Source organism: Panthera tigris, chromosome D1 (assembly GCF_018350195.1).
Source record: "Panthera tigris isolate Pti1 chromosome D1, P.tigris_Pti1_mat1.1, whole genome shotgun sequence".
Classification (NCBI taxonomy): domain Eukaryota; kingdom Metazoa; phylum Chordata; class Mammalia; order Carnivora; family Felidae; genus Panthera; species Panthera tigris.
In genome coordinates this window covers 57,264,948-57,291,810 of record NC_056669.1, presented here as the reverse complement: position 1 = coordinate 57,291,810, position 26,863 = coordinate 57,264,948, and the positions used below count along the sequence as shown (strand labels likewise).

The following is a 26,863-nucleotide window of genomic DNA, read 5'->3' as shown; positions in this document are numbered from 1 at the left end:
CATGGGCCAAATCTGGGACAATTTGAGCATCAAAAAGAACAATAATAGTAAAGGACAATAACACTGAATAATGTAAAAAACCATTAGTCTATACCGATATAAACAAACATGGGAGAAGGGACAACTCTTCTGTATAGTAGAATGCAATTAGTAAATACATAAGGAATGGAGGAGTTAGAAAATCATCATCTTACAATCATTGGTAGTAATAAGTGATCCAGGTAAACCACAGTGGAAGACATTCTACACATAAAAGGTCTCACTTAAAAAAAAATCAAAGTACTGAAAGACAAAGAAAGGTTGCAAAACTGTTCTAGACTAAAGATTAGAGAGACATGACAAATGTAATGGATAATCCTGGAATGGAAAAAAAAAAAATCTTTACATGGAAGTATTGGCACAATTAGTGAAACTTGCATATGGACTACAGACATTATCAATGTTAACTCTATTTTTATAATTGTACAGTGTTTTGTATAATGTTCTTGTTCTTAGGAAATATAAGAATTTAGGGGGGAAAGAGGCATGATGTCTATAACATATTCTCAAATACTTCAGAACAAAAATTGTGTGTGGGTGTGGGGGAGAGTGCACAGGGAGACAAAGAAAGACAGGAAGAAAGGGAGAGACAGGAGGTAGATAATTATAAAGCAAATGTGACAAATGTTAGTAATTGGTGAGTCTAGGTAAAGGGTATGTGAATTCTTTGTTCTATATTTGCAATTTTTCTCTAAGTTTGAAGTTATTAGGGATAAAGGGGACTTGCTGTTCCCTTTATTTAAAATCCACAGCAAAGTTATTTCACTCTATTGAATACGGACAGCAATCTATCTACAACGGTACTTCTCTCAACAGAACCAGGACAGAAACAATTTCTAGTCCATCAGTTCTATTAATTCCTCTTTTCTGGTTTTAACCTTGCAGTCCAGAATGAATGAGGCAAACAGAAAATAAAATTTTGATAGGGAAAGAGTAATGTGATATTAATTTTTTGCAATGACAATCACACAAGTCCTTAAAACTAACTGGTATTTATTATCAAGAAGACCAGGAAGGAGGCAGAGAGGGCTTTCAAGAGGAGGCAGCAGCGTGAAAATCAAGATTAAAAGCATGGAGGTATGAACCATCATGATACCTTACTAATTCTTTACATAGTTTGATATGGCTACTGGTAAGGAAGCTGCAAGTGGTATGTTAGGGCCACATAGTGAGCCCTGTATTTTATCTTTTGGATAATGGAGAGCCATGGAAATGACATGGGTATGGCGGTGATAATTAAAAAAAGATGTTTTTTTTATAAAATTTTTTTTTTTTTAATTTTCTGAGAGACAGGGTGAGACAGAGCATGAGCAGGGGAGGGGAAGAAAGAGGGGGAGACCAGAATCTAAAGCAGGCTCTAGGCTCTCAGCTGTCAACACAGAACCTGACGTGGGGCTTGAACTCACTAACCATGAGATCATGACCTGAACTGAAGTCAGAAGCTTAACTGACTGAGCCATCCAGGTGCCCCTGGCTGTGATTTTAAAAGCTCACCAGGACAATAAGACAAAGCCATACTGAAGTTACACATTCAAATTCTGCTACCTAAGAAATCCTGCAGCTTCTTAATACAAGGAAAGAACCCTCTCTCCAACGAATTATATATCAGAATTCATTCCACCAGGCCACAAACTCAGCCACTTCTCTCCTTGTTCCCTGTGACTACTCTAGTCCAAGCCATCAATTATCTCTTTCCTGGACTAATTCAACAGTCTCCCTATTTTTCTTCTTGCCCCCCACAATCTATTGTCCACAGTTACCTTTTAAAAATGTAAATCAGGGGCACCTGGGTGGTTCAGTCGGTTAAGCTTCTGACTTCAGCTCAGGTCATGATTTCACGGTTTGTGGGTTTGAGCCCCACATCCGGCTCTGTGCTGACAGCAAGGAGCCTGCTTGAGATTCTCTCTCTCTCCCTCTCTCTCTGCCCCTCCCTGACTCACACTCTCTCAAAATAAATAAACTTAAAAAAAAAGTCAATCAGATGTTTTTCTCATACTTCAAAGTCCTTTCATGGCTCTAACGATAAAATCTACACTCTTTATGCTGACCTACAAAACTCTGAATGATATGGCTACTGAGTGCCTGTCCAATCTTACTCTCTACCATTCTCCTTCTTGGCTCACTATTATATGGCAACATTCTTGCTTTACGGCCTTTGCCTGTGTTATTCCCTTTCTCTGGAATGATCTTTCCTCTGCTTTTTACTTGGTGGCCTCTTCTCCTTCTTCATATCTTACCTAAAATGTGACTTTCTTAGAGAGACCTTCTCTGACCACCATTGTCTATTTCCTCCCAGGTATTCACTATTATATCATACTGTTTATTTTCTTCACAGTAATTCTGCTGCCCTATTTTTTTTTCAACATATGAAATTTATTGTCAAATGGGTTTCCATACAGCACCCAGTGCTCATCCCAAAAGGTGCCCTCCTCAATACACATTACCCACCCTCCCCTCCCTCCCACCCCCCATTAACCCTCAGTTTGTTCTCAGTTTTTAAGTCTCTGATGCTTTGGCTCTCTCCCACTCTAACCTCTTTTTCTTTTTCCTTCCCCTCCCCCATGGGTTTCTGTTAAGTTTCTCAGGATCCACATAAGAGTGAAAACATATGGTATCTGTCTTTCCCTGTATGGCTTATTTCACTTAGCATAACACTCTCCAGTTTCATCCACATTGCTACAAAGGGCCATATTTCATTCTTTATCATTGCCACGTAGTACTCCATTGTGTATATAAACCACAATTTCTTTATCCATTCATCAGTTCATGGACATTTAGGCTCTTTCCACAATTTGGCTATTGTTGAGAGTGCTGCTATAAACATTGGGGTACAAGTGCCCCTATGCATCAGTACTCCTGTATCCCTTGGGTAAATTCCTAGCAGTGCTATTGCTGGGTCATAGGGTAGGTCTATTTTTAATTTTTTAAGGAACCTCCACACTGTTTTCCAGAGTGGCTGCACCAATTTGTATTCCCACCAACACTGCAAGAGGGTTCCTGTTTCTCAACATCCTCGCCAGCATCTATAGTCTCCTGATTTGTTCATTTTGGCCACTCTGACTGGTGTGAGGTGATATATGAGTGTGGTTTTGATTTGTATTTCTCTGATGAGGAGTGACGTTGAGCATCTTTTCGTGTGCCTGTTGGCCATCCGGATGTCTTCTTTAGAGAAGTGTCTATTCATGTTTTCTGCCCATTTCTTTGCTGGATTATTTGTTTTTCGGGTGTGGAGTTTGGTGAGCTCTTTATAGATTTTGGATACCAGCCCTTTGTCCAATATGTCATTTGCAAATATCTTTTCCCATTCCGTTAGTTGCCTTTTAGTTTTGTTGGTTGTTTCCTTTGCTGTGCAGAAGCTTTTTATCTTCATAAGGTCCCAGTAGTTCATTTTTGCTTTTAATTCCCTTGCCTTTGGGGATGTGTCATGTAAGAAATTGCTGTGGCTGAGGTCAGAGAGGTCTTTTCCTGCTTTCTCCTCTAGGGTTTTGATGGTTTCCTGTCTCACATTCAGGTCCTTTATCCATTTTGAGTTTATTTTTGTGAATGGTGTAAGAAAGTGGTCTAGTTTCAATCTTCTGCATGTTGCTGTCCAGTTCTCCCAGCACTATTTGTTAAAAAGACTGTCTTTTTTTCCATTGGATGGTTCTTTCCTGTTTGTCAAAAATTAGTTGGCCATACGTTTGTGGGTCTACTTCTGGTCTGCTGCCCTATTTTAACAGAAGTGCAAGAGGAGAGGCCTCTTGTTCATTGATTTTCTTGTTCATGCTAGCCAGTGATGCATGCTCTGTAAATACCTGATTACCTGAATGTATATCTATGTACCTTAAGGGGGCCAAGTGGAGTCTGACCATTTTCCTGTCGCACTGGAAGCTGGTTACTGAAAGAAAGCAATTCAGACTGAATGACACTTCGTAAAGGCATTGATGCAGATCCAATGACTTCTGGCTGAGAGAAGGAAAGAAAAAATTCAGGTTAACTAAAGACAAGCCACGGGAGATTTTAACTGAAGTGACAACATAGGACAGCTTAGAAGAGAACCCATGCTTTATGAAGTAAATAGCTTAACTATTTGACGAAGGCAGCTTTAAGTGGGAATCTATATTCTGTCATATTTTGGTCCCCATTCTGGGTTTTATTACTTCTCTCTGGAAAATTATAGAGAGTTTCATAAGTCACCAAGAGTTTGGAAGATTATTTTTTTTTATTTTTAAGAGTTAATGCTTTACAAAAAGTTTTCAACTTCACTAATAAAAATAAAAAAATAAAATTTAGATGATACAAATTTTTGCCATTAGGCTAGTAAAATTACAAAACTTAATATATCTCATGCTATCAAGGTTATGGAAAAACAGAGGCTATCATATGTGTGAAGCTGGGAATATAAACTGGCAACATACTTCTGGACCGCAAATTTGGCAATAAAAATATTCACTCTTTTTTTTAAAGTTTATTTATTTACTTATTTTGGGGGGAGGGAGGAGCAGAGAGAGAGGGAGAGAGAGAACCCCAAGCAGGCTCTGCACTGTCAGCTCAGAGACTAATGTGGGGCTCAATCTCATGAACTGGGAGATCGTGACCTGAGCCAAAATCAAAAGTCAGACATGCTCAACTGACTGAACCACTCAGGTGCCCCTTAAATATTTACTCTTTTGGGGCGCCAGGGTGGCTAAGTCAGTTAAGCGTCTGACTTCGGCTCAGGTCATGATCTCATGGTTCGTGGGTTCAAGCCCCGCATCGGGCTCTGTGCTGACAGCTCACAGCCCAGGGCTTGTTTCAGATTCTGTGTCTCCCTCTCTGTCTGCCCCTCCCCCACTCGCGCTCTGTCTCCCTCTGTCTCAAAAATAAACATTAAAAAAAAAAATTAAAAAATATACTCTTTAGCTTAGTAATTGCTTCTGGGAATTTATACTAAAGAAATAAGAAACACATAAAAAACTTACACACAAATATATCTTAAATATTTAAATGTCTTAAAAATTAACAATTAGAACTAGAGGTCCAATAATCAGGAATTATTAATTATAGACCATACTGCTACAATGCAATAATATGTAGCCATTAAAATGATGTTTACAAAAAGTCTGAAATAATATGACCAATATCTGTTTTGATGTTTGGTAAAATAGGGTATTAAGTTATATATAGTAAATCTTCAAATATTTATAAAGATAATGTTAAACTTTTTAAAAAGCAGGATAAACGCTGTATACAAAGTTATCCTAATACTGCCAAAGATTTACACATGTATTGTATTCATTTGGAAAAAGCAAAGGGAAAACAAATATTAACAATAGTTATTTCTTGGTGATGGGATTATAGACAATTTTTGCTTTTCAAAAATATTTTTTCAAGTTCTCTGCAAAACACATGTATAATTCTCTTATTAGAAAGAAGTCATTAGCTAGATGATTCAATGTAAATATACTGAAATGTTTACAGAGGTTGTCTTGAGGTTGTAGAATTATCTTGTATTATTTATATCGTCTGAAAAAACAAAAAAACCTCAAGCTATATTCCTCATGCGATCCATACCAAAGAAGAGGTCAAAGATTAAAAAGGCTACTGTTTAACAAAAAACTGTTCATGACATAGTTTATTGATTTATGTTGTGCCAACTGCAAGTGCATTTGATAAACTTGGAATAAGCTGGTCAAAACTGCTATCCACATTATATTTTCTTGGATCTCTACATATTCTGCCTGGAAATAGGAAATAGAGTCTTAAATTAAGGCTAATAACCTATATCAATCTAAGTAGTCACCTCTCTGTAAGCAGGGAATACAGTGAAAAGGTTAAGAACTTAGGATGTGAAGTCAGAAAACTTGAGATGGAGTTCTGCCTGGCTTTGTCTTTTATTAGCTTGTGTGATCTTAGACAAGTTACTAAACTTCACTAAATCTCAGTTTGTCTGTAAAATAAAGATAATAATGTACCTAATTCACAGAGTTGTAATGATTAAATTTGATAGTGTGTTTGTGTAGTGCTTTTAGCATATCTGACTTATAACAAATAGTAAACAGAAATTAGAAATAAGTTATTAGTGCTGTTTGAGCCTGGAGAAATTCCTAGTTTAGGTAGGAATATAATTTTAAGTATGCTCTAATTCCTTAGTATAAATGGTAAGGCAAAGGTTAAAAAGACTTGAGATACCTTTTTCTGTGGGGTTTTCTTTGTGTAAATTTGGAAAGTGAGGTTGGAATTCCACCAGTGTTCTATCATTGGGCCACCAAACTGTACTGGAAACACAGATCGCTGCTGGAATTTCACCACTGTAAGGAGAATCAAACACATAAGCACATGTCAGGCTACCCAACTAGAGCCATCATCAATCCATGCTTTGACACCACCCACCCACCTCCTTTTTAATCTAACTAAAATCTCTTTCAGAAATCTAGTCCGTGTAATTTCCTAAAGGTGTTAGTGGTATAGGGATTTAAGGAGCAGATACAAAGAGAAAACCCTAGGTATGACACATGGAAGATAAGCAGTGCTATGTTGCTCTAGTTTTGCCATGAGAAATTCATGTCAAGCACATGAGCACAGGATGCGAAAAAAAGAGATCTTCACTGGGTGTAAGGTAATATGGTTTATTGTTTTTAAAAGACAAGTGGTAAGCAGTATAACAAAAGAAGGGGTTGGGCTGGAGGTGGGACAATGAGGGATAAATGAAGAGAATTGAATCGAAAAGTGTAACAACAAAAATGAGTTTAGCTTCTGGCTGAAGACTAGGGGAGGGGACTCCTACTATCATATTCACACAGGGTGCCAGGTACTGATGTTACTTGGCAGTGTTGTTAGGCAGGGTAAAGCTGTCTCTTAGATGGAAGGGAAGGGGTTTCTGCTGTAATAACAAGTGTAAATGGGATAATGTAGTATTTGAGTTTGTGCTCACTGCTATGGGGCTTTAACAGATTAAAAAAAAAAAAAAGGAATCTGGGATTAGAATCAAAGAATAAAAGTTCCAGCTCCAGTTCTGTTACTTGCTAGTGACCACCTCAACCACAATTTACCACCTGTAAAATGATCTTCTTGTTCATTCACTTCTATACTCTTAAAATGGGTGTGGAAAACCCTCACAAGGCCCAGTTACAGAGAGACTTGCTACCTCTGGTATTCACTCAAACTGCTCATTTTGGTCTACTGATCAATTTTATTCATCTTCACCATCATTTTTTTAACTTTATTTTTTCTACGTTCTTAAAAACTTTTTAAAAATAAAACATTTATTTTTTAACGTTTATTTATTATTTAGAAACAGAAAGAGGCAGAGCATGAGCATGGGAGGAGCAGAGAGAAGGGGGAGACACAGAATCTGAAGCAGGCTCCAGGCTCTGAGCTGTCAGCACAGAGCCCGATGTGGGGCTCAAACTCACAAACCAAGAGATCACGACCTGAGCCGAAGTCGGAGGATTAACTGACTGAGCCACCCAGATGCCCCAACAAAAAAAATTTTTTTTAAGTTCATTTATTTTGAGAGAGAGTGCACACATGTGCGAGTTGGGGAGGAGAAGAGAGACAGAATCCCAAGCAGGCTCAGCACTGTCAGTACAGATCTCAGCACTATGATCCTAAGCCAAAATCAAAAGTCAGATGCTTGACCAACTGAGCCACTCAGGCGTCCCTCATCTTTGCCATCTTAATTCTTGACTCTGTATACTTCTCTTGGTACTCATAAACAGGATCTGGGTCTTCTAATCTGGATCCACACAGGAACTGTAAACAAAAGGTCTGGGCCCAGGAAACCCACACCCAAGAGACCAGTTTCCCTGATTTTCCTACCAGGAAAAGGGAAGTAAGACAACACCCATAGCTCATCAGTGTGCTGAAAGGACTGAGGTAATAGATGAAAAAGCACTGTGGATACCAAAAAGTCTTTTTTGTACAAACAAAACTATTTCATTCAGATTTTTCCTCACCATCTAGGTACATTTTTAGCACTATATTATCTTAACTGTTTCTAAAGCTTGTGTTTTTGTTTTTACCACCATAAAAAGCGAGTTAGGTAACAATGGAAAAAGAAATCATGTAAATAAATTGCTAAACAATGTCCCAGAGAAGTTATTTTTTAAGAGCTGGAAGGGTGGAAAATAAGAGTTGGAAGGTTATCTTGAAAATACCTAGTCCAATCCATGTTACTGTTAAGAGAGGCCCACAGATGAAAAAAGTGATTTGCCTAAGGTCATACGGTTAGTGTGTGGTATAAACCGAACTAGAATCTGTCTTCTAATTCCTGGTTTGATGCTTATTCCACACTTCCAATATGATCTTTTACAGAAGGACATGGGGAGAACTCAACTACCGTGGCCAACAATAATGATAGTAATAATTGAAAAGCAATACAGACTAAGAGCACAGAGCTTGGAATATAAAATGTTCTAGGTTCAAATTCTAGTTCACCAATAAGCCAGTTGTATGATCTTAGACAAGATACTTGATTGTTGTTGTGTATTTGTATTTTAATTTATGAGTGAGACAGTCATAAAGGACTGAGTTTTGTTTTGTTTTTTTTTTTATGAAAATCAGTTAAATGGTTAATGTATATAAAACACTGAGTTGAATTCTTGGCATGTAGTTTAGTGCCCCGTAAATGTGAGCTACTATTTGTTACATACTATTTTAGAGATTAATGCTTTTATATTCATTATCCCATTTGACTGTCTTTCAATCCCTTGTGTCCTTGCTTTGCAGGTACTACATTAACTGAAACTCATGTGCCTTTGCTGTATCTCAATTTTATAGATGGGGAAACTGAGGCTCAGAGAAATTTTAAGAAAATCACCAGATGTGACACAGGTAGATGGAGATAGAAGCGAAGATCGGAGAAAATGACCCAACATTTTTCTCTGCATATAGGGGTTTGATAAGTTTTAAGCATATTAAAGCTCCTCAAATATACTTTCAACCAGCAGGATCAATTATGCATTCCTGAATGCTCTGAACAAACTTCCATAACAGCTTCTGTTGCTGTCAATAATTTAAGCGTTCAGCCAGAAGTAAACATATGAAAAATTTTAAATGCCCTAATTCTTCCTTTAAGGTGATGGGGAAAGTAACACCAACACATCCTAGTAAAAATATATTAAATTACTTTAAGTGCTGTTTTTAAGAGTAAATAAGTATTTTTAATGTTTGTGCTGGATATACTCACATCAAATGAGAAATGATGCATGTACAAAATTATTCTACTGAGGTACCTTTTTTTTTTTTTTTTCAACGTTTATTTATTTTTGGGACAGAGAGAGACAGAGCATGAATGGGGGAGGGGCAGAGAGAGAGGGAGACACAGAATCGGAAACAGGCTCCAGGCTCTGAGCCATCAGCCCAGAGCCCGACGCGGGGCTCGAACTCACGGACTGCGAGATCGTGACCTGGCTGAAGTCAGACGCCCAACCCAGGCGCCCCTGAGGTACCGTTTTTAACAGTAAAATTGAAATAACTTAAATATTGATATATTAATCAAGGCATGTTTATTTTTTTTATGTTTATTTATTTTTGAGAGAGAGTGCGAGTGGGGGAGGTACAGAGAGAGAGACGGGACAAAGGATCCAAAGTGAGATCTGTGCTGACAGCACAGAGCCTGATACAGGGCTCAAACCCATGAACCATGAGATTATGACCTGAGCTGAAGTCAGATGCTCAAGTGACTGAGCCACCCAGGTACCTCACAATAAAGGGTGTTTAAATTATGGTATATGCATACAATGGAATATTATGACTCAGAAAGGACTAATGAAAAAATTACTAAGATACACTGTTAAAGACAAGGTGCAGAACAGTGCATATAGTATGCTAATACTTGGGTAAAAATGGGAGGGCGAGAAAGGATAAACATATTTGCTTACATATGCATAAAATATCTTAGTAATAATATAAAATTTACAACACTGCCTACAAAGATTTTGACCAAGTAAATGGATTATATCTAGTTAAAATAATAAATAGGGGCACCTGGATGGCTTAGCCAGTTAAGTGTCTGAACCTCAATTTCAGTTTAGGTCATTATCTCATGATTCTTGAGTTCAAGCCCATGTTGGGCTCTGTGATGACAGCCTGGAGCCTGCATGGGGTTTGTTCTCTCTCTCTCTCTCTCTCTCTCTCTCTCTCTCCCCCTCCCTCCCTCCCTCCCTCTCTCTCTGCCCCTCCCCTGCTCATGCTATCTTTCTCTTTCAAAATAAATAAACATTAAAAATAAATAAATGAAACAAAATAAAAATTTAAAAATCCAATGTTACCATGTCATATAGGAAAGTCACTTGAATGTATAGGAGAATTAGCATCATATCTCTTACTTCTCAAATTAGCTCCCAGAGAAAGAATTCCACACTGATGAACAGTTCATGGATTAAACTGAATAACCAAGGCAAAGATATTCACAAAATCTGTTAGAAAGTTATATAACTTTGGATGACAGGAACATAAATGTTTATTATAGTACCCTTTTAAGCCTTTTACTTTTTTGTAAAAATACTTAAAATAGAAAAAAAAAGACAATACCAAAAGTGCATGCAACAAAAGAAAAACTAAACTGGACTACAGCAAAATTTAAAACTTTTGTGCTATAAGTGATACTTTTTAGAAAGTGAAAGGACAGCCTGTTAATGGGAGAAGATATTTGAAAATCATAGCTCTCATAAGGGTCCTATATCCAGAATGTATAAAGAATTCTTACAACCCAGTAACAAAAACTTAAAAATGGCCAAAGGACTGCAACATTTCTCCAAGATATACAAATGGACAGTAAGCACATGAAAACATACTCAACATCATTAATCATAGGGTAATACAAATCAAAACCCCAGGGAAGGGCACCTGGGTGGCTCAGTCAGTTAAGTGTCTGACTCTTGATTTCAGCTCAGGTCATGTTCTCACAGTTCGTGGGATTGTGCCCTGCGTTGGGCTCTGTGTTGACAGCACAGAGTCTGCTTAGGATCCTCTCTCTCTCTCTCTCTCTCTCTCAAAATAAGTAAGTTTTTTTTTAAAAATTAAAAAACCAACCAACCAAACAAACCAAAACCCCACAGTGAGATAGTACTTCATAATCCCTAAAATGGTTAAAATAAAAAATAATGAAAGACAACAAGTTTTGGGGAAGATGTGGAGAATTGGAACCCTCCACACATAGTTGCTGAGAATGTAAAATGGTGGAGCAGCTGTTGAAAACTGGCAGTTCTTCAAAAAGTTAAAACATACAGTTATCATATGACTCAGCAATTCCACTGTTAGGTATATACCCAAGGGAAATGAAAGGGTATGTCTACACAAAAACATGTACACTAATGTTCATAAGCATTATCCACAATAGCCAAAAAAGCAGAAACAACCCAAATGCCCATCAGCTGATGAATGGATAAATAAATGTGGTATAGCCATACAAGTAAATATTATATAGCCATAAAAAGGAGCAAAGTACTGAAACATGCCATAACATAGAGCAAATTTGAAAATATCATGGTAAGTCAAAGAAGCCAGTTACAAAAATCACATATTGTATGATTCCATTTATATGAAATGCCCAGAGTAAAATCATAGACAAAAAATAGGTTAGGGATTGCTTAGTGCAGGTGTGGGTGGAGACAGGAAAATGAGGAATGAATGCTAATGAGTAAGGAATTTCTTTTGAAGTGATGAAAATGTTCTAAATTAGATCATGATGATTACACAACACTTCGAATATAATAAAAATGATTGAATTCTTCAGTGGGTTCAATGAACACTTCAAATAGTTACACTGTATAGTATGTGATTGTATCTTGATAAAGCTGTTTTAAAAAGAAGAATAAAAGAGGGGTGCTTGGGTGGCTCAGTCAGTTAAGCATCCAACTTTGGCTCAGGTCACGATCTTGTGGTTCACGGGTTTGAGCCCTGTGTCAGGCTCTGTGCTGACAGCTCGGAGCCTGGAGCCTGCTTCTGATTCTGTGTCTTCCTCTCTCTCTGCCTCTCCCCTGTTTGCACTCTGTCTCTCTCTCTCTCTCTCTCCCTCAAAAATAAATAAACATTAAAAAAAATTTTTTTTAATAAAAAATAGAAGAAAAATGGCAATAGTTGAACAAACATGCTCTAAGCATCAGGAGTTCTGCATTCTAGTCTCAGGTATGTTACTGACTTCCTGACTTGAATCAGAAGAGTCCTAGCACCTCTAGGCCAGTTTTCTCACTTATAAAATAAAGGAATTAGAGTAGATTCATCTCAAAATACTTTCTAAGATTCTACGGTACTATAAAAGTCAGATGAGTATTTAGGGATTGAAAAATTCTTCCACAGCCAAAATGTCTAAGGAGCAGAAAACCAGTCTCTTACTTCCATCTGTAATTTTACTGGAGGCAAGTCGAACGACCTCAGTGATCAAAGCTGTTTTTCCCAATCCACCTTTAGAAAAGCCCACAGGAAAGTGATATTCCACAAAGAAGGTGCTAAAAATCAAAACCAAAAAAGGTGATTAAAACATAAACCAAATAACAAACGTATTTACTGCCTGATCAATCCTACATATCTTTCAAGGTCCTATTTTCAGCACCTCAGATCCTCAGAGGCCCTATCTCTTCTCTTCAAAGCCTTCAACTAGTCCTTTCAGGCAGAACTTCCTGTGCTCCCATAGTTTGCGCTCTCTTTCTCTCTATTACTGACACATAATTGACATATAACATTGTATTAGTTTCAGGCATACAGCATAATGATTTGACTTTTGTATATGTTGGAAAATGATCACCACAGTAAGTCTACAAATTTTCTACAGCACTTTAAATATAACACACCTATTTTGGCTCCTATATTCCTGTGTTATATAGATAGCCATTTAAATGTGTTTCTTTTCTGACTATAAAGTATGTAACAACAGAGTCAGGGTCTTAGTTGCCTTTATTCTCATGCTCACCTAATATCATGCCCAAAACCTAGTGAGGGATTTGTTATATTTTTGTTGACTGAATGATTCATATGAAAGCACTTTATAAATCATAAAATGTTATACAATTATTTATCATTATCATCAGATACACTTTGCAGAAATGTCAAATTTAGCTCTTCCATATTAGAGACGTACCGCTTTGTTGTTGCTGTCACGTTAGGTGGTCTCCCAGAAAAGCTTTTTTTGCCAGAGGTCATCTGAGGACTATCTGGAGGGACCCTCATTGTTTCGATGATAATTCTGACGGAATGTGTTCTACCCAAAAGGGCCAGTCTATCCACACTTAGTGTCATCACTCGGGCATCTTCTGGAGTTTCTGATATCTGTTGTTCAACCAAATTTCTGCAAGGAGTTAATATAGACAGTGAAACAGTCCGAGGCCCAACATGAAATAATCTAGTTTGATAGGCAAGAAAATGAAAGAAGAAGGGCAGCAAGTATCTTAATTCACAAGTTATTGAGGATTGAGAAATGACTTCAATCACCAGAATTCTGGTCCTAATCCACAGTGAAAGAAATTTCAAAAAATGTTAAAAAACATTCTTGTAATCTGGGCACCTGGGTGGCTCAGTTGGTTGAGCATCCGACTTCAGCTCAGGTCATGATCTCCCAGTTTGTGAGTTTGAGCCCCACATCAGGCTCGCTGCTGTTAGCACAGAGCCTGCTTCAGATCCTGTCCCCTACTCTCTCTGCCCCTCTCCTGCTCACATTCTCTCTCTCAAAAAACAAAAACAAAAAAAACATTCTTATAACCTAAAGGCTTGTCTCCACACAAGTATAAAAACTGATGTTACAGAATTAGATTTTCTACAAGGAATACAGACATTACTTCAGTTACCCACTACTTTAACATAACTACTATCATTTTAGTGTACTCCTTTTCATTTTTCTTTACGTATATTTTCCACATAAATGTAGTGCAGCACACGTTCAACCCAGAATTCTGCTTTCTCCCTTACCCATTTTACTGTATCCATCTTTTCATATTATTACACTTAAAAAAATTTTTCTTTTGAGAGAGAGAGAGCGAGAGAGCACAAGCAGGGAGGGGGCAGAGAGAGAGAAAGAGAGAGAGAATCCCAAGCAGACTCCACACTCAGCATGGAGCCCTATGTGGGCTCGAGCCCACGACCCTGGAATCATGATCTGAGCCAAAATCAAGAGTTGGACACTCAACTGACTGAGCCACCTAGGCTCCCATATATTATTACACTTTTAAGGATGGTAATACTTAATGAATTATTGTAACTCACTTAACCAATATGATAGTGTTGGGGAAATACAAGTCACTTACTTTAAGACATCTTGTGAAAATAATCTGACTTTGCTTTTGCCTCTAGATAAACATTAATGGAGAGGCTCACCTATTTTTCTTCCCCGCTGCCCTCTTTTTCAACTTATCATTTGACTCCAGAACCTTGGGAGATATGGCAAGAGCTTCTGACTGGTTCATTTTTTTAGAAGAGACAATACCGTCTTCACTGAAGGAATCACTGATGCTGGTATCCGATTTCTATGGGGGAGAAGAAGCAAAAAGAGAGGCACTAAAAAAAAAAACTGGTAATGAAAACATTTCTCTAAAAGTAATCAAAATCTTCTCTGCACATATATAAGTCTTTTAAAGAGATAACTAATGCCAGGGAGATAATCCCACATTTCTCTTGGTATTTAAAAATAACCTACAAGTTCAGTTCAAAGAAAATAAATGAAAACAGATTCTTCTTTCAAATTCTCAATAATATCATTACTTATTTACTGCCGACTATGCATCTAGTACCAAAGGCAGATTCCAAAGCCTGTATTTCTACCACAATTTGAGGCAAAATGGTACAATGTCATGTACCTATATGAATGCAAAGACTCAACCTTTTTTCACCACTCCATACTACTAGTAATTCATTCTACTCTTAATCTTGCTAAGATGAACTGTTTATTATATCACAAATTCTATTAATGGAGGAACCAGTTGCTAAGCCCCCTGTAATTAAATTTTATTTGGAGAAAAAGGAGCTACCACAATTTACTGATCAGCCCTTTCTATCACAAAATGCAAAATAAAGAGAGAAGACAATTTAAATTTAAAAAAAATTTTTAAAAAATCCAAATTAACAAAATTTTTTTTTTGTTAAAATACATGCAGAATAGATCCAATGTCATTTTAAGTTTATCACCTCCACCTCACTTTTTTCAGCATCTCAGGGTGTATATTATATTGACCTGTGACAAGGGTAACAGTAGTTAAATAAGCATGATAAGAATGTCCTTCAAGGAAAAAGAACAACTTTTTCAAGAGGAAATTACAAAGCTTTTTATTCTTAGGTTTGTCTTTATTAAGTGCCAGCTTTTAAAAATGGTTATAGACAAGACATTCAAAATTTAAAAGTGTCTAACAGCCTGAAGGAAAAGAGAGTAAATATAAACTAGGTTGTTTAAAAACTAAGAATTTTAGGAACCAAAAACACAGGTGAATAATGCTGAATTCTAAGCTGTGGATATTATTCACTATTAAGACCATCAAACACTGATCCTGGGGAAGGAGCATTCTTACTCCTTTGTTTTTCCACTGCATTACTGGTTCAGTCCTTTCCATCAACAAATCTTTTCTAAATTATTTTGTTCAAATAGCATGGGGATTACTTAGTGCCATTCATGCACTTATTTATTCACTAAGTACTGAGTACTCAAAATTCATCAGGCTTTTGTGTACTGGTAATACAAAAATAATGCAGGTATGTTCTTGCTCATGAAGAACTGTCTCATATAACACGGGCTGTGATAGAGGTATGTGCAAGATCCTGTGGACATTCAGGTAATAAATTCTGTGTGGGGAAATCTAGGATGGTTTCTTCAGAGAGGTGATCAGTTATTTTCAAAGAATAAAGAGAAGTAACCAGATGTGTAGAAGCATTTCAACATTCAAAGGAGAAGGATCAGTATGAGCAAGAAATAGAGATAAAAAAAAAAAAAAGCTAGAATGTCTGAGGAGTGATGAGACAATCAGTGTGACTACAGGGTAAAGGGCAAAAGTGGGAAATGAGGTTAGGGAGGTAAGTCAAGATCAGATAATAATGCCATGCTTATGGCTTATGAGATGATGTGGTCCAGTGGGAAAAACACAGGCTTTTCTCCAGATAGACCAGGGTAAGAATTCTATTTCTGTCACTTAATTACTAGTAATTAACATCTCTAAGCGTTTATATCATGATAGGTACAAGACAACACTATCTTACAGGGCCAGTAAAAGAAATAATGAATTTAAAACATTTGGCACAATACTCAAAAATAATAGATAACTTGTAAATTCCCCACCACATCAAAAATGTATAATAAAGGGGTGCCTGGGTGGCTCAGCTGGCTAAGCGTCCGACTCTTGATTTTGGTTCAGGTCATGATCTTGCAGTTTGTGAGTTCCTGCCTCAAGTTGGGCTCTGTGCTGAGCATGGAGCCTGCTAGGGATTCTCTCTCTCTCTATTTCTCTCTCTCTCTCTCTCCCCCTCTCTCTCTGCCCCTCCCCCACTTGCTCTCTGTATCTTTCTCAAAATAAATTTTAAAAAATAAATAAGCCTTAAAAAATGTGTAATAAAGATAAATTCCCTTTCCTTCTTATCCCATAAGTAACATAGCATCAGTGATGATTTTTAATATAAAAAGTCATGAAATCCTAATAATTTATAATGCCTTTGAAATCCATCTCTTCCTTTCCAGCCCCATTGCTGCCACTCTCTTTCAAGCTCTACCTCTAATACACACCTCCAATAACCCAATGGTTTCCAGTCTGTGGTTTCCTGTTCGCTTCCACGTATTCTCCCCCAAGTTAGCTCCCTACATTAACATTCCTAAACCACCATCTTGATCATGTCATTTCCTCCTCACCTGACATTCAAAGGCTGTCACAGAAAGCAATAGGCTAGCCTGCCTTATTGATGATGGCTTTCCCACAAAATTTCTCATCAATTCAAATTAGATCCCTTGCAATGCACAAATTTCTTCTCTAGACAGGTCATTCTTTCTATTCCCATTTCATATCTTTTCTCTACTTCTCTAGACACTATTTTGCAAGTCTCAGTTAAAACCCCCTAATCCGCGTAATGTCCTTTCCTGAGAATCTCATGTTAAAGTTCTCCCTGTTTCCTCTGACCTTGGTAACTCTTGTCTTACCACTGAGCTGATATAAACTACCTTCTATTTTCAGTTATCTTTGACCTGGAGAAAAGAACAATCAGGAGTATGACAGCAATCTTCATAAATATAAATGTTTACTTATGGAACAGGGATTGGACTTATTACATATAGACTCTATAAGAGGGCACATCAATGAATAGAACATATAGCTTGACATAACAAAGAACTTTGAAAATGCTAGAACTACCTGGAAAAGAGAATGTCTTATCTTTTTTTAAAATATTTATTTATTTTTGAGAGAGACAGAGCACACGTGGGGGAGGGGCAGAGAGGGAGGGAGACACAGAATCCAAAGCAGGCTCCAGATTCTGAGCTGTCAGCACAGAGCCCGATATGAGGCTCAAACCCACGATCCATGAAACCATGACCTGAGGTGAAGTCAGACGCTTAACTGACTGAGCCACCAGGCGCCCTGAGAATGTCATGTCTTAAGGGTCAATAGAGGTATTTGACACCTGTGAGTAGAAGTGTTTCTGGTATATTTTGAAAAGATACCAGTTGAGGTTGGTTTTGAGGGTATGCCTGCATTAGCTCTTCCTTAGAAGAGGTCTAAGGAAGCCACATACTAAAACCATAGGCTTTGAACTCAGGTAAACTTGAATTTTAACCTTGGCTCTAACATGTGTCCTTGGACAAAATTCTTAAATCTGGTTTATTTATTTTTTTTTTTAAGTAGGTTCCATGGGGCTTGAGATCAAGAGCTGGATACTTAACTGACTGAGCCACCCAGGGCACCCCCATCTTTTTTTTTTTTTAACTAAGCCCTATACCCAACGCGGGGCTTGAACTCACAGCTCTGAGATCAAGAGTCGCATGCTCTATCAACTAAGCCAGCCAGTTGCCCCTAAATTCTTAACTTTACTAGGCCTGTCTCCTCATCTGTAAAATGAGATATGTAAAATGGATAGCTTTCTTTCTGGCAACATGCCTGCACCTAATAATATTAATACTCATGTTCAATTCCCAAAGCAGCAGGTTTAATGACTTACAGGTGCCGTGTAAAATAAGCTCTCCAAGAGACTCTGGTCATACTGAGGGTCATTCAGCTCACTGCTACAATACACATCACTCCCAGGAGATGGGGAATCTGGAGGAGAGCCTAGCCCATTCCAGTAATGACCTTGGGATAATTCAGCACTGTAGAGATAAGAAAAACAAAGCAGAAGAACTTTAAAAGAAGCTTCAGTTCAACTGTATTTTTTTAATTAAAAACTTTTAAGTTTTATACATAGAAGAAATGTGTTAAGCAGAAGACTCACATTAAACAGAAGGACTATCTGATAAGTATTTTCATATTGTATTCCCCCTCCTCTGGGATGATAACAGCTAGTATTTAAAAAATACACTACTGACACTGATTGTGATGTCATTTATTTAACAAACATTTTTCTGGGCATCTATTATGTGCCAGGCAAGGTGTTTGTTAGGTCTTGAATGATACAGAGATGGCTAACTAACTTGCTGTATATTCTTGCACTGCTTATGACCTAACAGGGAGAAGAAGGTAAAGAATCAACTATAATTTAATGAGTTAAATGCTTATGCTGTTTTTGTGAAGAATTCATAAATAAGCCTTTTTCCATTAAGCAAAAATATGTGTATTTTGGGTTACTTATGCAAGATTAATTCTATGTGTGATATAGAAATAAGTAAAACAGAAACCCTACTTACAAAAAGTTTGTAAATTAATAAGGAATATAAGCATACAAGTATGTATATATTTCATTTGTTTTTTTCTCGTGTAGTAACTAGCACTGAATGAACATCTGTAAATGGATTTATTGAATTTATTTAAAAAAATTTTTTTAACGTTTATTTATTTTTTAGAGAGATAGAGTGTGAGTGGAGGAGGGGCAGAGAGCGAGGGAGCCAGAATCTGAAGCAGGCTCCAGGCTCTGAGCTATTAGCACAGAGCCCAATGCAGGGCTCGAACTCACAAACTGCGGGGTCATGACCTGAGCCAAAGTTGGACGCTCAAATGACTGAGCCACCCAGGTAATGAACCGGTTATTAATAATAAAAGCAATAATATTTAGTAAATACTTAATATGTACCAGGTAACATGCTAAGCATTTGATTTATTATTAATTCTTTCAACTTTGCTTCCCATTCATGTTAGTTGCTATAATTTTACCCCCCCTCCTTTTTTTTAAGTTTATTTAAGTCATCTCTACACTCAAAATGGGCCTCAAACTGAAGACCCCAACACCAAGATTCAAATGCTCTTCCAACTGAGCTAGACAGGTTCCCCATCCTCTTAATTTCCAAAAAAAAAAAAAACCAAAAACCAAACCAGCACATAATTACTACCTTCAAGTTAGATCATTTTCCTATAGTTCTTGGAACAAACAGATGCTCAATAGATATCTGCTCCTTTCCTCACCTTTTTTTAATCTACAGCAGGGTTTCTCAAACTTAGCACTACTGATATGATGGGTCAGATAATTCTTGGTCATTGGGAGCTGTTCTGTGCATTTTGGATCCCTGAATTCTACTCACCATATCTCTGTAGTACTCCCCCAGTTTTGATAATCCAAAATGTGTCCAGACATCACCAAATGTCTCATGGGGCTGGAAGTAGGGGAGAATAGTTCCCCAGTTGAGAACCACTGATCTATAGTAATCTAATAATCTCTCTCAAAGGTGAGAACTCCCTAACTGCCAAAACCCAACTAACAACTTCCCAATCCACATGGCTTCTCTGTAGCACCAGAACACTGCTCCTTTTTGAAGTTCTACTTTTTGGTATCTTACATAGCATCATTTACTGAGGTTCCCGTCACTCAGTTACTTGCTTTTTTCCCTCCTGCATCACACACCCTTAAAGTTAAGATCTCCACTGTTTAGAATGCAGTCCTCTCCTTTTAATACTTTTTTACAATTAACATTTCTTTGAATATATTCTACTGTCTATGACCCATTAAACAGGCATGTTGGAGTGGTGAGAGCAGGCATCTTTTGTTTCTCATTTTACAGGAAAAGCATTCAGTGTTTCATTATTAACTATGATGTTGGTTGTGGGCTTGTTGTTCATGGCCTTTGTTATACTGACGTACCTTGCTTCTATGCCCAGTTTGTTGAGAGGTTTCATCATGAATGGGTGTTGAATGTTGTCAAATGCTTTTTCTGCATTTACTGGGATCATCATATGATTTTCACCTTTCATTTTGTTAATATGGCATACCATATTTATTGATCTATGGATGTTGAACCATCCCCGTATCCCTGGAACAAATTCCACTTGATTATGGTGTATAATCCTTTTAATGTACTGTTGAATTCAATTTGCTATTTTGTCGAGAATTTTTGCAACTGTTCATCAGGGATATAAACCTATACTTTTATTTTCTTGTAGTATCCTTGTCTGGCTTTAGTATCAGAGTACTGCTAGCCTTGTAAAATGAGTTTGGATGTGCTCCCTCCTCTTCTGTGTTTTGGTAGAGTTTGAGAAGGATTGGTACTAGCTCTTTAAATATTTGGTAGAATTCATTAGTGGGGCCATCTGGTTCTGGACATTTTTTTTCTTGGGAGGTTTTGGTTTACTCTAAGGTTAGATTTTGTTAATCTCCTTACTGTAATCAGTCTGTTCAAGTTTTCTGTTTCTTTATGATTCAGATTTGGTAGGTTGCATATTTCCAGAAATTTATCCATTTTTTTTTCAAATTTTTATTTAAATTCCAGTTAGTTAACATATAGTGTAATATTGGTTTCAGGAGTAGAATTTAGTCATTCATGGGGCCCTGGGTGGCTCAGTCGGTTAAGGATCTGATTTCAGCTCAGGTCATGATTTTGTGGTTCGAGCCCTGCATCAGGCTCTGCGCTGATAGCGCAGAGCCTGGAGCTTGCTTCAGATTTTGTGTCTCCCTCTCTCTCTCTGCATCCCCCTCCGTGCCCCCCCATGCTTTGTCTCTCAAAAATGAATAAAAACATTAAAAAAAAAAAGAATTTAGTGATTCATCACATATAACACCCAGTTCTCATCATAACAAGTACCTTTATTTTTTAAAAAATATTGTTTAATGCTTATTTATTTTTGAGAGAGACAGAGCATGAGAGCAGGGGAGGGGCAGAGAGAGAATAGGATCCCAAGCAGGCTCCAGACTCTTGAATTGTCAGCACGGACTCTGACGTGGGGCTCGAACCCACAAACCACAAGACCATGACCTGAACTGAAGTCGGACATTTTATTAACTGAATGAGCTACCCAGGCACAAGTGCCCTCCTTAATTAAAACCCATAACCTGGAATTTACCCATTTCTTATAGCTCTTCCAATTTGTTGGCATATCGTTTTTCATGGTAGTCTCTTATGATTGTATTTCTGTGGCATCAGTCATAAGGAATCATAAGGCATCAGTCTGCTACCAGTTCATGTATTCAAAAACCCCCCAGCTCTTAGTTTCATTGATTTTGTAGTTGCCTTTGTAGTCTATTTCATTGCCTATTTCATTGCCTATTCATTGCCTTTGTAGTCTATTTCATATTCTACTCTGATCTTTGTTTGCTTCCCTCTGCTAACTTTGGGCTTAGATTGTTTTTTCTCTAGTTTTTTGAGGTATAAATTTAGTTATTTTATTTGAGACCTTTCTCATTTTTTATTTTATTTTTTAAAGTTTATTTATTTTGAAAGAGAGACAGAGAGAGTACATGAATGCATTAATAGGGAAGAGGCAGAGAGAGTGGGAGAAAATCCCAAGCAAGCTTGGGATTGATCTCATGAACATGAGACTCAGGGCTTCATCTTAAGAAGCATGAGATCATGACCCAATCTGAAACCAAGAGTGAGAGACTCAACCAAATGAGACACCCAGCCACCCTACTGTTTTTTAATGTACATGTTCATACAATAAACTTTCCTCTTAGATCTGCTTGTGTTTCCAATTTCCTCTGTCTCAAGTTACTTTGATTTCCCTTTTGATTTCTTTGACTCACTAGTTGTTCAGGAGCCTGTCATTTAAATTCCACATATTTGTAAATTTTCTAGTTTTCTTCTTGAGATTTTTAGTTTCATACTATTGTGGTCAGAAAAAAATGCCTGATATTTTCATCTCTTTAAATATATTAAGAACTGTTCTGTGGCCCCATATATGATCACAGATAATGTTCCATGTGTGCTTGAAAAAAGTATGTATTTTGCAGCTGTTAGATGGAATGTTCTATATATGTGTATTAGCTCCATCTGGTCTGTGTCATTTAAGTCCAGTATTTCCTTATTGGTTTTCTGTCTGAATGATCTATCCATTGTGGAACATGTGGTATTAAAGTTCTCTGCTATTATTGCATTGCTGTTATTTATCCCTTCAGATTTACTCATATTTGCTTTACATATTGTTTCTTCATTTTCCTTGACTTCTTGTATTGAATTCTATATATTACACAAAACAGTCACCTGCCTTTCCTACCCATTTCAATGGTATTTTCTCATTCATACAATATGTAGGAATTGCTCAGTCTCTGGATCTTTTTCAGAGGGAACTGCTCTGTGTGTAGCTTTACATTCAATGTGTCCATGGGAGAACAGGAGTTCAGAAGCCTCCTATGTCACCATCTTGGTCAGTTCTCCGGAGTAGCTGATGTCATTCCAATTCTGATACTGTTTATATGACCTTTCTTTTTTTCTTTCTAGAAGTTTTTAAGGTCGCCTCCTTTTACCCAGTATTTTGAAAATTCATGATTGTATATCTTGATGTGTCATTTTTCAGACCTTATGCTAGATTCTTTTAAAAAAAAGTTTCATTTAGGCATAATTCACATAATATACAATTCATTCATTTATAGTGAGAAGTTCAGTCGTTTTTAGTATATTTACAGATATGAACCATCACCACACTTTAAAAATATTTTCATCACCTCAAAGAGAAACTATGTATCCATTAGCTATTATGACTTACCCCCCATCATACCCAGCCCTAAAAAGCTCCTGAATCTACTTTTTGTTTCTCCAGATTTGTCTCTTTTGTATGCTTCATATAAATGGACTCATAAAATATGTTCTCTTTTGTGACAACCTTCTTTCATTCAGCATGTTTTCAAGGTTCATCTAAGCTACAGTATGTTATCGGTACCTTATTCCATTTTCTGGCCAAATAATATTACAATTTATGAGTACCCCACTTTTTTCTTCCCTATGTATCATCTCATGAACATTTTTAACTATTATGAATAATGCTGCTATGCAAATTCATGTACATGTTTTTGCATGGACTTATGTTTTCATTTCCCTTGGGTGTATACCTAGGAGCTGAATTGCTGGGTCAATGGTAACTCTACCCGTTAACAGTTTGAGGAAGTGATTATTTTCCAAAGTAGCTATACCATTTTACACTGCTGTAAGCAGTGTATGAGGGTTCCCAATTCTCCACATCCTCACCAACACTATCTGACTTTTTGATTCTAGCCATCCCAGAGCATATGAATGGTATCTCACTGTGATTTTGATATGTATTTCTCTGACAACTAATGGTGTTGGCATCTTTTCTTGTGTATATTAGCCATTTCACTATCTTCTTTGGAGAAATTTCTATTAAGATCCTTTGCTCATATTTAAAAAAAGTGTTTTTTAATGTTTGTTTATTTTTGCGAGAGACAGACAGACAAAAAGAGAGAAAGAAAGAGACAGACTGTGAGTCAAGGAGGGGCAGAGAGAGAGGGAGACACAGAAACTGAAGCAGGCTCCAGGCTCTGAGGTGTCAGAACAGAGCCTGACTCAGGGCTCGAAGCCATGGACTGTGAGATCATGACCTGAGCTGAAGTTGGATGCTTAACTTACTGAGCCACCCAGGCACCCTGGGGAGGTGGGGGGGCATATTTTTAACTGAATGATTTGCCCTTTAATTATTAAGTTGTATGAGTTCTTTATATATTCTAGATATAAGTCCTTTATCAGATTTGAAAATATTTTCTCCATTTTGTGGTCTTTTCACTTTCTTAATAATGTTCTTTGAAGCACACTTTTAATTTTCATTAAGTCTGATTTATCTATTTTTTTGTTGCTTGATTTTGATGTCATATTGAAGAAACCTTTTCTGAATCCAAGGTCATAAAGATTTACCTCAATTTTTGTTAAGACCTTTATAGTTTTAGCTCTTCCATTTAGCTATTTCATCTATTTTGAGATTTTTTTAAAAATATGGCTTGAGATAAAGGTCCAACTTCATTTTTTGGCATGTGGCTAGCCAGTTGTCCCAGTAGCATTTGTTGAAAAGACTATTTCCCACTGACTGAACATCCTGTTGAGTATTAGCTGACCATAAACACAGGTTTATTTCTAAACTCATTTTTATTCCCTTGATTTATATATCTGCCCTAATGTCAGTACCAAACTGATTTGATTACTACTTCTTTGCACTAAGTTTTAAAATGAGAAGTAGTGTGAATCCTCCCACTTTTTTCTTTTTCAAGACTGTTTTCGCTATTCTGGGTCCCCTGCAATTTCATAGGAAGTTTAGAATCAGGTTGTCAATTCCTACAAAGAAGTCAACTGAAATTCTGAGAAAGACTGCACTGAATCATGAACATGGGAATTTTTTCCACTTATTTAAATTTTTTAAAACTTTTTTTGATAATGTTTTGCAGTTTTCAGAGTTTATGTTTTGCACTTCTCTTGTTAAATTTATTCCTAAGTATTTTATTCTTATCAATGTTATTACAAGTGGAATTGTTTCTTAATTTCATTTTTGGATTGTTCATTACAAGGATATAGAAGTATAACTGATTTTGTATATTGATCTTATATTCTGCAATCTTCCTGGTTTTATTTTTTTAGTGGATTCTTTAGGATTTTGCACAGATCAGATCGTGTCATCTGTGAATAGAGATAGTTTTACTTCTTCCTTTCCAATTTGTATCCCTTTTATTTTTTTTCATGCCTAATTACGTCGGCCACATAGGTAATAAGAGGCACAATAAGACCCTGAATTAAGCTGTATCTGTTTAAAATCTGAGTTCTGAGGGGTGCCTAGGTGGCTCAGTTGGCTGAGTGTCCAACTTCAGCTCAGGTCATGATCTTGCGGTTTATGGGTTTGAGCCCCGTGTCAGGCACTGTGGAGTCTGGAACCAGCTTGAAGTCTGGAACCTGTTTTGGATTCTGTGTCTTCCTCTCTCTCTCTGCCATTCCCCGCTTGTGCTCTCTCTTATTCTTTACCAAAAATAAACATTAAAAAAAATATATATAAATAAAAAAATAAAATCTGAGTTTTGAAAATTATACCCTAACAGTGGTATTGGGGAGAGAACTGGGAGATAACAATAGAAAGGTGGAAGACCATTCTGTAAGTGAAGCTAAGAATAAAAGGCTAAAGACTGGATTTTTACTTAGTAGGTAATAAGTAATGATTGTTATTTAGTATGCAAATAATCAAGAGATTGACTTGGAAGTCAATTGACTAAGGAAGTGTTGCTTTCAGAAGATAAATCTGTTAACAATATACACAATGAATTGAAGGAAGAATTTAAAAGGAAGAAAGATAGTTAAAAGCCCTTACCTGCCCAAGAGCAGCTGTATGGCTCTGGTGTCAGCTTTTGTGTCATGTTTCCAAAATGTATTCTTAGTTGGAGGGAGGAGGTGATCTTCTATGTGGTCTTTAAATTGGTTCTTAGACAAGGCTTTGATTCTATGGTATGGAAAAGTACTTTCTGAGTGGCTAACGTAGAGGAGAAATCTAAATCAGAATTAACTGAGCTAAGAGATAGTACATGGAGATGGTTCAATATATAAAATTGAACACACTTTAGACTTAACTACCTTAAATATATATAAAACTTCACAATTTACAAAACCCTTTTCTACCTTAGAATGTAATTTGACTTTTGTCAGAGAAGGAGAAAGTATCCCCATTATACATATAAGCATGCCAGTTTATAGGGAGAAAAGAATTTAGCCATTTACATAAATTAGCAAATGCCAGTGCTAGGTCTAGATGTTGAGTGTCTTAACTCCTTATTTAGGCTTCCTTCCTTCCTTCCTTCCACTACATTAAGAATTATTTGCTGAGCATTTCTAAGATTATTTAGTCTATAACTTAACAAAAACACACATTAGCAGCAATTAAGAAATGAACTGTTAAGAATCATGTTTACCCTGTAACTTACTGTGTTGAGGCTCTGAGGAAACCTTCCTTCATGGGAGGATGAACTTCATCCAACAGCATGCTAGTATCTGGGCTCGATTTCATTGCAGAAATCACCATGGCATTACGCAGTTTATTGCCTTGTTCTAACAGAGCTGAAGAGGGCAAAAGCAGAACATGGAAAATCTAAAATCCAATAGTAATACTTGCAATATTCGGCATCTCTCCTTCTATGACCAGACTTAACCTAGTATATTGTAATGGCTTACCCCACTAGCTTGAGAATTGTCTGCCTTCCCCACCAGCTTGAGAATTTCTTGAGGATACTCCCTTTACAAGAAATGTTTACTGAGCTATTATGGGGACTGTTTTAGATGCTGGCATTACAGCAGTAAATGAAGTCTATTCTGGAGGGAGGTCAGTGTGTCTAGGGTCATTATATGGTGGTGGGTCATTATATGAATGCATGGACTCTTCCAACTGGTATTTGTACATAATAAAGTTAATAATGTTTACATATTATTTTTGTATCTAGATATCTTACTGAATTTATTATTTATAATAATGTCACTATTATCCAAAAAACACTAACTACACCAGCTAAAATTTATAAGCCATAGTGATAATCTATTCCAAATTTATACTTTACGAATGAAGAAAAGAATGCCAAA

General features: G+C 36.9%; 1 protein-coding gene across 3 annotated transcripts in view; it reads right to left on the bottom strand.

The window, feature by feature from the left end:
- C2CD3 (C2 domain containing 3 centriole elongation regulator) overlaps positions 1-26,863 on the bottom strand; it is a 144,106-nt gene that overhangs the window by 88,913 nt on the left and 28,330 nt on the right. For 2 of the 3 annotated variants that reach the window (XM_007080858.3, XM_042959531.1), the window contains 8 exons: positions 26,215-26,347; positions 25,608-25,766; positions 18,115-18,262; positions 14,308-14,456; positions 13,079-13,285; positions 12,337-12,449; positions 6,190-6,308; positions 3,862-3,984 (listed from right to left, as the gene is read on the bottom strand). In XM_007080858.3, the coding sequence (XP_007080920.2) occupies positions 3,862-3,984; positions 6,190-6,308; positions 12,337-12,449; positions 13,079-13,285; positions 14,308-14,456; positions 18,115-18,262; positions 25,608-25,766; positions 26,215-26,347 (1,151 nt within the window). The remainder of the gene's footprint in view (positions 1-3,861; positions 3,985-6,189; positions 6,309-12,336; positions 12,450-13,078; positions 13,286-14,307; positions 14,457-18,114; positions 18,263-25,607; positions 25,767-26,214; positions 26,348-26,863) is intronic. The other variant, XM_015537004.2, reaches the window with a different exon arrangement.